At 51.3% G+C, this 12,719-nt stretch overlaps 1 protein-coding gene across 16 annotated transcripts in view; it reads right to left on the bottom strand.

The window, feature by feature from the left end:
- The window catches only part of dati (zinc finger protein datilografo), a 49,161-nt gene extending 36,930 nt beyond the window's left edge, over positions 1-12,231 (bottom strand). For all 16 annotated transcript variants that reach the window (XM_034324343.2, XM_034324346.2, XM_076689051.1 and 13 more), the window contains exons 1-2: positions 10,950-12,231; positions 9,510-9,611 (exon numbers count right to left, since the gene is read on the bottom strand). In XM_034324343.2, the coding sequence (XP_034180234.1) occupies positions 9,510-9,611; positions 10,950-12,020 (1,173 nt within the window). In that variant the 5' untranslated portion in view covers positions 12,021-12,231. The remainder of the gene's footprint in view (positions 1-9,509; positions 9,612-10,949) is intronic.
- Between the last annotated feature and the right edge of the window lie 488 nt (positions 12,232-12,719).

Below are 12,719 nucleotides of genomic sequence, written 5' to 3'. Positions count from 1 at the left end.
GTCGCGGCCGCGGCTGCGGCAAGGTAAGACAATATGAACGGGTTTGTCCGCGGTCAGTATTGCCGCTACAGTCCATGGAATATAATTCCTTTCGCTGCTCCTACGAGCCTGACACAAGTCGCGAACGTCTCTGAATCAGAAATACTGAACAACACGGGCCGACTTAGCAAAGTCGAGGGGAAAGAGTGGTCCGTTGGTATCGCAACGGATGGTTTGCACAGCGGATCAGCAAGGTAGTAACGCGGCGATAATCGGGCAACCTTGACCGAGTGTACGACCGATTGCTGAATCCTCGACACTGGAGACGACCCTGAAGCATTCGCGTAACAGCGTACAAATCACGAGCCAAGGACAAAGAAGTTGATGTCCTTCGAGTTTCGCGACAGGGCATCGGACAAAGTTTTCGCGAAATTTCGTCGTTCGATTTCTTTTCTCTTTCATTTCTTAAGGGCGGTGGAGCTGGTCGCGGTGAGTAGAAGAGCGCGAAACGTCGAGGAGGGGTGGATGGAATCGAAAGAAAGGCTCGCGACAGACTCTCGCGATCTCTAATTTATTTTAATAACGAGCACGCGATGACTCGGGGAGAGAAGAAAAGAGAGGCGGATCGCGAGCGGCATGGCGAGGCGCGGCGCGGCGCGGCGGAGGCTTGGACGGAATGCCGGCGACGCCGGCGTATTGTCGGAGGTCAGGTTCAGCAGCCACGATGCGTTCGTTCCCTCTCTTCATTCGTCCCTCGTTCAGTCAGCCACGCTCGGAGATAAAAGAAAGGGGTTCGATGCCGAAAATATCGGACCGACCGAAGTAGAATAGGAAGGTTGTTGGTTTCCTTTGGTCTGGTCGCTCGGAAAATCTACAAACTCGCGATGTCGACGACCCCGTTTTTTCCCCCCCGCCTCCACTGCCGCCGCCGCCGCCGCCGTCGTCAGACTATACAGAGTGCGTGATTTGTAACGCGTGGAGATCCGTGCAATTGCACGCAAGTGGATTTAGATTGTAAAAAACGATGCGGAGAGGTCTGATACAAAGGCTATCCCTGTTCGGGACGCGACAAGACTCTATGAAAGTGATTTACCTTGTCGAAGGTGGTCTGCTCGAAACGTATCCACGCTCGAAATCGTAGCCTTAGCGCACGTTACGTTACGTTAAGTTACACCCTGTATAGATGGAACCGCGATAAAGATCGATCGGCGCGAAACGCGTATCGGGAAAGAAGCCGGACAGATGGTTTCTTTGGGAGTTTTGCCGCGTTTCGGAGTAAAGCTGCGTCGAGCAACGTTCGCAACACTCCTAGAAGAGAAGGCCTGGATGCTGCACGCTGCATCCTGCATATATGTATGTTTTATGTCAGCGTGCATTCTGCATTTGCGCCGTTGCCACGTCTGCTGCATCTCCTCGGCTCTTTCTTTCTTTATTTCTTTCTCTTTCTTTCTTTATCCCCATCCTCCTTTTCTATCTGTCCGACTGTCTTAACTGTTCTCCGTCTCTTTCTCTTTCTCTTTTCGCATTCGTCTGCTCGTCCTCTCCGCTCTCTCGTGCCCTGCGACCCGCTTCGCGACGGTGCCTGCATTTCTTGACATTTCTCAAACCCGTGTCCCACCTCCGACTGGTCAGCCGGCAGTCCGTTGAACTCGAAATAACGAAAAGAAAAGAAAAAAAAAAATGGAAGAAAAGCGATCGAACTGGTCGAAGATCGAAGATTCGCAACTAGATCGACTAGCAGCATCGTCACTAGCAAGATGGTTTTTGCACTGGTCGCAATTCGAAACGCTCCTCCCCTCGCTCGCGACCAACGAAATTTCCCACGGCTTGCACCAGCAAAGGGTCGAGTTTTTGCCGGTAAAGGAATTTTTCTTTGAGCGCTCTGCCGCGATCTGCATACGCGCTATCTATCTCCGTTTATCTGTTCTTTTCCTTCGAGCAGAGCCTGTTTCCTTCTCCCTCTTGCTCATCTACCGTCCCTCTTCAACCGGCAGAGCTCTCTCCCGCCCCCTTCTATCTCTCTGTCCCTTCTCTCTCCTCTCCCCCTCGTTCTTTCTCTCCGCGGCACATGCAAATGCGCCGTTTCTCCGTCTTAGAATCGCTTTCCTCGCGACCGTGGAGCCATGGGGCCCGGTGAAAAATGCCCTGCCGCGTTCTACGTGCACCGGGAGAGAGGTGTACGAAACTGTTTCGGGATAAGTTTCTCGGCGAGCGGCAAGCGTCGAGCTCGAACGACAGCTCGATCAGTGGTACGGTTAGAGTAGGTCGTGGTTCGGCCCGAAGCTCGGCCGCCTTCGAACAGCACCGGTAACAACCGGCCGAAAAAGAGTCGCGACCGAATCTCCGGAGACCCTCGGATTCGGATCGGTGCTCCGATTCGATCCGATCCAATGCTCCTTTCCCATTTACGGATCGATGCAAACGTCTCCATTTGCGCGGATCGACGATAATCTGATGGAAAGCCGTATCGATAATCGGCTGGATCCGTTCCTCCGACGAGGAGATTAATTACGCCGGGTAGCAGTACGCTTCGGAAACGTAGTGCCGATTCGAGAGAATTGAAGAAACGGACAATGAAACGCGTGTCAAAAGGTGAAGGATCGTTGCAACGAGGCTGACCAGAGCTTCACCGATGAATACTTTCTTTGTAGAACCGGGTGGAACGTATCGGGAAGGGAGCCCCGTTCGATTTCGAGAGAGCGTGGAACGCGTGCAGTCGCGAGAAGTGTACGTTTCATCCGTTGGGGGAGACGAAAGGATCTTTCTCCGTGGAGATACGTTGACTTGGAGTCGATCCAGTTGACGGTGTTTCGCGCTCGAAGGAGCGCGTCGTCCTCGTTCTGGAATGCGCGTAGCCGGCTTACGCGATTCCGCGGAAGGACGGTTTGTTTGCTCCGGACACGGCAGACGCACGTGGATGGCGATCGAGGAAATTCGATTAAAACTCTCTCTCTCTTTTTCTCTCTCTGTTTCCTTGAATTTCAGGCCACGGAATAATACACGAAAGAAAGTCGGAGGGCGAAATGAACGGGTGGTCTCGGTTTTAAAGCGAGATTAAAGAGTACAAGTATATGGTCTCCTTACCTCTCGTGCACGGTTCTCTAGAGTAGGTGGATCACAGTTAAAACGCGGTGGTAGGAGCTAGGTAAAAAGATCACAAAATATGGCACACTGTTGCCCGAGTTCATCGTTCGGCACTTCGCGGCGCGGTTGCTTACTGGTGGGGGCGGCGAAGCACGGGTGGAGGAGAATGACGAAGAAGATGTGGTACGAAGGGAGCCTAGAAAGGAACGCTAGCGGGAAAACACTTGGAGAGAAGACGAAGAGAGGAAAAGGAGAGAGACGGAGAGGTATTCCTCGCGCGCTGTCAGCTGTCAATGTCGCGCACGTTGTCACTCATCCTGCGTGGTTTTTCCTCGCGACGCGAGACTCTGACGTGCTGCTGATGCTGATGCTGATGCTGATGCTGATGCTGATGCTCTCCTCGATCCTCTCCTCGCGATACATTCGAACGATCCCGATTCCAATTCGATAATCCCTTCGTTCCTGCGCTACGTTTCACGTTTCGAGCTTTCACCGTTCCCGATCACCGATCGTATTAACACGTTTTACGCGGCACCGACGCTCTATCTCGATGTTGTTCTCTCCGCTGTTTGCAACTCGTCTGCACTGGTAAAAATATTGCGTGGAAAGGGGGAGGAAGGATGGATGAAGGAAAAGGAAGAAGAGAGGAGAAACTTTGTTACTGTCACCGGTCGTGTTGGTCGCGGTCGCGGTCGTGGTCGTGGTCGTCTTGGTCTTGGTCGCACTCTTGCCTCCCCGTGTGCGTGTGACGCGGTGCGCGCGTGGTGTCGCGTGAAGTTGGTCGTGCGTGCGCACCTTGTGCTTCGTTAAAGAGTCTTTTCCGTATAAAATGCTGGGGCGCCGGCGAGAATCGGCCTGCCCGCCGTCGCGTAGGCTTCACGCCGGCGTCCTCGCGGCCGATTGGCCGGATACCAACCGGTGGGGGACACTGGCGCGAAGGTCCGAAGGTAGAATACTCGCCTCGAGAAGCTACCAGAGCGGATCCACGACACTTTGGAGTGGGGTTGTGCGCCTTTGCTATCCCGCTAACGCGATTCGCCTACGTTTTCCCTACATCCGAACGGATAGGGATCGCGATGCCCCTCGAGAACAACCCTCGACGAATCTCCGAATGTTGAGTTACCTTTGCTCCCGATTCAATGGACCAGATTTCTTTTTTCGTTACTCTTCCTACTTCATTCTGGTCCACTTAATGGACTCGGTCAAAGGAGAATCGTACAAGAATTTTTACGAATGCCTTGAAATCCGATAATGAAAAGAGGAAACAAAATTGAGTCAATGCGCAGAGTGGTAACAGGGTGTCTCTTTCTTGCCAACTCTTTCTCTCTGCGCCCCCCTTTGCCTCGCGATACTCGCTGTCTTTCTTTTCAGACAACTTCTCATTCTGATCTGTCGGCTTGTTCGCTTTCTCTTTCTCTCTCTCTTCCTCTCCATCTCTTCTCTCCTCGAAACGCTCTCGTCTTTCTGTCCCGCCTGTGCTGCTCGAGACCGGCCAGGCTATTCACCCACGCATGCACGAGATGACGATGACGATGACGCCGACCGCTCGCCGCTACAACGCGTACACTGTGAGCGCTCTTTGCTCTTTCGTACGTTTCACGGGATCAACGTGTTCGTCGAGGATAAAAAAAAAGAAAAGGAGGAAAAACGCAACCGATCAAAATTCCACACCGGTCGTCATGTCTAATCTCGCGATTTCTGATCATGATTCCGACTAGTTTGATCTATCGGTTGCACCTTTTTGCTCGAACCGCGAGCAGAGAGACGAGTTTTTTCGTCAGATCGGTTCGGAAAGATCGATGCTCGATCGAGAGACTTCTCATTGCTCACGATTTTGCTGGCCTTGCGATCTACGCGACTGACATTGGCACATTGCGATTGCACAGCCCCGCTGACCCAGATTCCGCCTCGGTTATTTTTTCCACGCTGTCGGATTTTTTTATCTCTGTTGTTTCGAGCATCGCCAGCTACGTCTCGACGACATCGTCTCGCGAATATTTTCCAGCTCCATCATGGAGCCGAACTTTCCATCAGTCTCCCCTTTGAATTTGGAATTTCCACTAATCGACAGTTATCCCGATGGCAATGAAAATGAATTTCAATCGACATCGTTAAAAAATGATACACGCGAAAGAAGAAACGTTGGGAATGGATAGCGGTTAAACGGGCCGAAAGGTTTCGAGATGGCGGTCGTTGGGTAAGAAGGGGTTCCAGATGATGTTCCGGTTGCCGGTCGGCCGGCAGTAGTCGTGGCCCGGCCGGATCCTGACCTACGACTACGTGCACCAGGGGAGCAGGCGAATTTTGTCCGAAAGTCAACGCGAACGAAAGAGCGGATTCGCAGGCCTTCGAGGTCACGATGTTGCAGTGGGGATCGGCGTCGGAGGGACTCGAAGAGGGGGTCCGAAGAAGGTGGTGGATATGGGCGAAGAGCCGAGGGAGTAGGAGAGAGAGTCGATGGAGGATACGGTCTGGCGGAGGAGGACCAAGCGACATGCTAGAAAGAGGAGCGCGAGAGCAACGTGTAGCCAGTGAAGAAGAAGAAGCAGAAGAAGAGGAAGAAGAAGAAGACGAAGAAGAAGAAGAAGAAGAAGAAGAAGAAGAAGAAGAAGAAGAAGAAGAAGGGGGCTGATCTACCGGCAATATACACACAGAGCCGCACAGACCACGGCAAAACTCCACAGTTTTGCTGTTCGATTTTGCAAACTTATATTTAGAAGGGCAACGATCTTTTGCCGCGGCAGCTCCAACCAGAGGAGAGGAAAGATTCTGGGATACGCGCGCGGTCTCTCTCGTGACCGGCCGCTGAGATTTCTCAACTCTCCGCAGGCCTACCAGTTTATCCATCTATCCTCCTTTCGCATTTTCCACCTTTATCACCACCCTTCGATGAAATTTTCTTTTCATTCGAAACGAACGATAGTCGGATTCTAGGCATTTACAGACCGACGACCACGAGAATTAATGGCAATCGCGTACACGTCACGTTTCCAGATTGTAATAATTACTGGTGACGCGTGGGATAACGGTTTGTTTAATGAGTTTGCTACGGTACAGACTGATTCTTAATCGCTCGGCGTACCGTTTCCAGGGGGTTATAAGCACGAAAAACGTAACGAAAAGCGCGTATAGATTTTCATTCTCAGAACGTTAACGTTAGGTTAGGTTATGCATCGTCTCGCGGATTCTGCGATAAGAATTCATCGGAACGAGGTCGAATTCGGAATCGCGACGAGCCTCGTCGCGAAAACTTGTCGAGGGAAAAAGCGTACGGATGTTTTGGAATGCACGAACGTAGCGCATGACCACCGCCCCTGTGCGAACCTAATCTTATCGTGGAAAGAGCGATGTGACGAACGCGAGTGCAAAACGGCGCGGAGTCAACGAACGATAAAAAAAAAGCGCGTAGCCATACACGCGACACAAAGAATAAACTCTGTTCCGTGCTGCACTGGCCCTCCCTTTTTCCTCTCTCCGCTGCACTCGACGCGATGCGCTTCCATCTCTCTCCCGCTTCTCTTCCTCTCTTCATCCGCGTTGCAGCTCTTGGCGGTCGTGTGTGGGCGCGTGAGCCTACCTCCTCGCCCTTCGCCGTCCATCGCTTTCAGCCACGCTCTTTTTCTCCTTCTTTTCCTCGTGGACCGCTTAGGGTAGGTCATGGCGGAACCGCGCGAGCGAATGACGACGGAGGCGAAAAAAGAAGAGGAAGAAAGAACCGTACGCCGCGAGTCGCGAGTGTGCAACGTTTCGTCGGCGCACGACTTTGTAACGCGTACCTTTTCCCTTCTACTTTGTTCGACCACGTTTTTGACGAGTTATTTGTCTTTGGATTACTAGACGGTAACGATTTCCATGAATTTCCACGATATTTCTTGGCGAGCTACGCTCCTTACAGGGATCTTTTAGAAATTTCTGTATTAACCCCGGACTCGAACGGATTCGCCCACAGTTTCACCGAAGATCGAACAATTCGATTAGGAGGATCTTAACAGCCGAAGCGGGGCCGGCGTTATTGTTAGCGATCATGCGATCTGAAAATCATAGAAAATTACTGAAAAGCCAGGAAAGTTTGCGCTACGTTCTGAACCGGGCAGAAGGTACGGTTGCCCGTGGACTTGAGATGTCGTAATTTTGCCTTCGCCATAACGGCTACAAGGCACGGAAGTTCCCTGCCCCTCTCGCCCGACCTTCTTCTCTCTTTCATCCTCTCTGCGTTTTCTTCTTCGATTCGAAACACAGAGAAAGCAGCTCGCCCCTTCTTCGTAATAGTAGAAGGGTTAGTGAAACAATGGCACGTGCGCGAACACCGTTATTTAAATAATACGATGGAACCTCAGCCGGGGTTGAAGGCAAAAAAACTTGCGCTCAAGGGGATGCGAAACCGAACGTGAGAAAGACGCGTGGTTCCGTGAGAGAAATCTACCGCTTGCTTCCTCGTCATTTTTACTTCGAATCGAAAATTCATTTGACTATCGTTTTCCTGGATATTTAGAATAATTCCTGTTGATTATTCGTGAAAATCTGTTAATGTATCGAACGATACGCGGTCGAAGATTCTGCGGGTATCGATCGAGAACGCGTTCAAGTTCTTCTTCGCCTTTGTCTTCCCCCCTGTACCATCGTCTTCTTCTTTTCCCCGTGGCGCAGTTCCGGTTCTCGCAGCTGTCGTCGTCGATTCAAAATCGAGACGGTGGATCGGTCAAGGGTAAGCTGGATGTGTTGGTAACGTTACCTTCGACGTCGAACCGGTTTAAAGCCGGGGTGAACGAGAGATTTAGAGGGAAAGAGTTGGGCGCAAAAAATTCATTTGAATCGCCGGAGGGTCGTGGAGCAGAGGTGTCGAAATAATTGGATTTTAATTTTCAAGCCGGTGAAAGAACAAAACCGCTCTCTCCTCCGTTGATCGACAGCCATGAGAATCACTCCGCAACGAGTGTTTATACAACGTTGCACGGCATTAATGTTTTTCGACTTTCCATTTTATTTCTCGCCCTTTGTTTTCCCACGATTCGTACCGTTTTATAATTGTCCGGGCAGCGAGTTCGATGGCGTTCGTCGACGCGAAGAACGATCGTTAATCGTTATCGATAATCGCGTAAACGATCGGGTAAATTAGCAAAGGGGGTGCGCAGGCAACGACTCGGCGGTAATATTTTATCAGGAATACAGGGTAACGGTACTCTGTTTCGACGGAGATACGCGGCCGGAGGAGCTTCACAAAGGAGGCGAATGTTTTAATTAAATCCCTGCAAAACGTGAAAACTTTGCCATCGTGCGGCGTTTTTGCGATTTTCCGAAAGTTTCGCCTCGTCCCGCGACTCGCTTTCAAGGTGGCGATGGACGAGACGGGGGTGGTACAGTTTCTAACCACCTATTTTCCACCTTTCCATTTCCCCTCCCTTACTCTTTCTTCGCAACCCTCGCAGTAGTTGGTGAGAATAAAAGAAGTGGGAAAAACAAAAGAAAGCTACGGCTACTTAGCGAAACAAATTGTTGTTTCGTACTCGGGACGAGAATTTAAAAGTTTCCGCGAGCCTTTCCTCTACTCCCTGTTCTACCTTACTTTCCACCACTTCACCCCTTCTTTCTCTCTGTCTCTCTATATCTACGGTTTAATTTCTTTCTTCGTCACTCGTCGGGCATGCCGTTGTTTCGAGGCAAACGATAGTCCGACTGGATTCACGGCTCGTTAGCGGTGCTTCCTTTCCCTTCATTTCGGTGCTGTCTCGTAAAAGGACAACACCATATACGCGAAGACCGCTACTATCGATCGTGACGGACTGTCCCATTAAATCGGTTACATCGTGCGTGGAATACGCGTATGGAACAATTAAACGCGGTATTGTCCCGCGGGGTATCGAGGTAGGTACCGTTCCTCGAGACGTTCCGTTCTCCGTCTACCTGTTCTCGTCCGTTGTCTATCACGAAAATTTTCCGCTTATTGTCTGCTCTTCTGGTGAATTGCAAGATCGTTCTCGAACCGCTACGACGGTCAGACGTGTCGACGATCGACACGGGAACAACACGATGCACACGCACCTGTGTGCGTAGTTCGTCCGTTTAGTCGACGAACTTGTTACCTTTGTGTTAAGGTGAAACGGAATAAAAATTAAGAGATAAATGACAAACAAACGAGCACACGCACGTAGAGCATGCCAGCTGCGACAGAAAACAAAGAAATACAACGAAAAATTAGGGAGAAACGATGTGAAAAACACTGGCGAAGAGCTTTTCTCGCTCCTCGGGAGGAAACTGAATCGAAACGAAACTAAAGATCTCTACGGAAAATCGTGCGGGAGGAACGTATGATTAAAAAAAAAACATTCCACGACGAGCTTGAACGAATTGGGCGAAACAAAAAAAAAATAAATTGATAAGAGGAAGCTGTTTACGATCAGGAAGAGATATAATAATGGGATGTTGAACGGGTTGAGTGTACAACTCACTCCTTGCACGACGGACCAGCACTCCTCGAAGGTGAGGTTGCCCATTCCTGCGCCTCCGCCGGCGCCTCCTGCACCTCCAAGTCCCGCCGCAGAGGCACGAGACTATCGGGGCAAGACAGGAGGCTCGTGTTAGTTTACTTTCCTTTGCCCTTTCATCTAACCAGCAATACTACAAAATCCTTTTCTTTCCACACAGAGTGATTCTAAAAATTCATATTTCGATACCTTGGTCCTGAGGGTATTTCAAAAGAGAGCTATTATAATCTATTTTCTAGAATCACCCTGTGCAACATGGAAAACATAGAAAATCTGTTGAAATAATCCGTGCAAGAAACGAAACGAGAAGAAAAAAAAAAAAAAAAAAAAAAAAAAATAAGCAGAAAGGTTCGGGTTCCTATTAGCGGTGAGAGCGAAGCAGATTCGCAGGGATATATTTACTTAGTTTCCTCGTATCGAAGCTCGCGGACTGTGGCATCGCAGAAGCACGCCGCGATATTTTCTCGGGAACATCTTCTCGGCGTACCGTATGACGTATGCGTATAGTATTATCTGTGTTGCGCGGGTCAAGAACCCCGAGAGACGACGTATCTGCATCTGGTCGCATCGGTGTGCGTGGGCCGCGTTTGCATTTGTGGCCCGGTGACTCGAACGTGTGCGTGCGTGGCTGGCTGTTTGCGCGCGTGTAACATTCACTCTCTCTTGCACTCGATCTCTCTCTCTTTCTCTTTCTCGCTCACTCTCGCTCTCTTGCTCGTTTAGTTGCATGCGTGTACGTTTACGTGTATGCGTGTAGGTTTCAGCGAAACTCGGTGTATGGGTGGACGTGAACGGGTACGCGTACGCGCCGAGTCCAAGTACGCGATGTGGTAAGTCAACGTATTCCGATGTGCGTGAACCATGGTCAGTGTATCTCTCGGTACAGTCGTAGATTCAAACAGTCAGCGAAATTGTCGACGATGTAACGCGATTTATCGAATGTCATCCAGTTAAGCCGATACGCCACGTTTTGCCAGCTTTTTCTTTCCTCCCTGACGCGACGCGATCGCTGGATCATCATTCAGCTTGATAGCATTTCTTTTTACTCTCTTTTCGGAAATCTACGATCGACTCGAGATCATATTCGAACCGTTTGCGTTCAGATAGCGTTCGCAATCGAGAAGGCAAAGTTTTTGGAAAAAAGGGAGGACAGATGTTTTTCTACGTTCGCAGAAAATGCTTGAAAGTATTGTCCGGCGTCGGTCGGCCTAAGTGAATGACCCTATTTATCGACGCATTATGCACTTTTATCGCGGTCGCCTCGTCCCAGTTATTTATCTCTTCTCTCCGCCGCTACGGAGGAGAGAAATATAACCGAGATCGGAAAAAATAACAGCGAGAGAGAAAAAAAAAAAGGAGAAGCTGATAGTGATTTGCATAGATGGATCGTAGACGTATGCTCACCTGTAACTCGTTGACGAGCTTCTCCGTCAGGCTGATGTCGTGGGAGTCCTGGCTGGTAGCACCGGGACTGAGCATCGAGTTCTGGGAGTTTTGTTGTTGATTGGACATCTTCATCCCGGCGAGTGCACCGTTTTGAGCGATGCTGCCGGACATGTTCAGCGCCTGTTGTTGCAGGTTTTGCGTGAGATTTTGAGCCTGCTGCTGCAAATTTTGCGTGAGATTTTGAGCCGCTTGTTGCTGCAGCGCCTGTTGGCTGAGGCTTTGGCCAAGGTTCTGTGTCAAATTCTGCGCTTGTTGTTGCAGCGTTTGCGACAGGTTCTGCGCCTGACTCTGGATGTTCTGTTGCAGGTTCTGGCTGGTCTGGCTAAGGTTTTGCGGTTGATTGAGCAGCTGTTGTTGTTGCTGCGGCGACAAACTCGGCGTGAGGTTCTGCGCGAGATTGTGCTGTAAAGTTTGGCCCAGGTTCTGTTGCATGTTCTGCGTCAAGGCTTGAGTCAACGCCTGTCCCAAATTTTGGTTGAGCGCCTGGGCCGCTTGAGCGGCCTGGACCGCCTGAACGGCCAGCGACGGACTCGAGGCCTGCGACATGGTCTGTTGTGCCTGCGCCAGGCTGTGAAGACTTTGGGCCATGCTGGACGCGATTGCACCCTGGTGGTCAGCCTGTGGCGACGGCGTCGTCGGCGCCGGGGACGATTGATGCTGGCCTCCTTGAGCCGTTTGTTGGTTCATGGACATGGCGTGCTGTTGTTGTTGCATCTGCTGTTGCGGACTGGCGGTCTGTCCTAATCCCGAGTTGCCAGTCTGTTGCACCTGCGAGACGTTTGTCTGTTGCTGCTGGTGTTGCTGCTGCTGTTGCTGTTGTTGTTGGCCGAGAGGACTGTGCATTTGTTGCACTTGTTGTTGGTGCTGTTGTTGTTGAGTCGAATTGGAGATAGGGCTGTGTTGTATCCCCGGCGAATGCTGAGGCGGGCCCCGTTGCGGCTGTTGCCAATAGTCGGACATCTTGAAGACGTGTTGTCGCAAGACGTGAAGGTTAGCGGCCGCCGTGACGGCCGAGGATTGAACCTCCATGGGTTCCGGTTCGTTGTCGAGGTCAGGTTCGGGCGAGCTACAAGGATCCTCGTCCTCCTCGTCGTCCTCCCTCTCGGTGATATCCTCGTCGTCCTCTTCCTGGATTTTGATGGATCTCGATGGATCGAGGGTCTCGTTGCCGACCGTTCCTCCTCCACCAACACCAGCAACACCACCGCCGCTTCCACCGCCGCCGTTTCCGCCACCGCCACCGCCACCACCACCGCCACCTCCAACGGCTCCACCGCCACCTCCTCCACCTCCTATCCCACCCCCCGAATCGCCAGAGTGGAGATGATTTCCGGGGTGATGCTGATGATGATGATGCTGCTGAAGGTGATGGTGTGGACGCGACTCTGGATTTTGGCTTTGCTGCTGTTGATGTTGTTGCTGCTGGTGATGATGGTGATGCTGCTGCTGTTGCTGCTGTTGGTGTTGCTGCTGCTGCTGTTGTTGTTGTTGCTGCTGCTGCTGTTGTTGATGGTGATGCTGTTGCTGGTGGTGGTCCAAGCCAAAGTCGGATTGGGTTTGCGTCTGGGCACGTAGGTCCAGGGCCGCCGTCGCGTCCGAAATTTTGAGGCCTTCGCGAGAAGCCCGGGCTACCCCCTTCCGGCGCAGCTTGCCCGCTTTTTCGCAACCCTTTCGGTAAGCAGCTCGACGGCCGGCACACTTCCGCGCTTGCCGCCGTTCCTTCCTACC

Source organism: Osmia lignaria, chromosome 7 (genome assembly GCF_051020975.1).
Source record: "Osmia lignaria lignaria isolate PbOS001 chromosome 7, iyOsmLign1, whole genome shotgun sequence".
Taxonomy (NCBI): Eukaryota; Metazoa; Arthropoda; class Insecta; order Hymenoptera; family Megachilidae; genus Osmia; species Osmia lignaria.
This window is presented reverse-complemented; position numbering and strand designations above follow the sequence as displayed.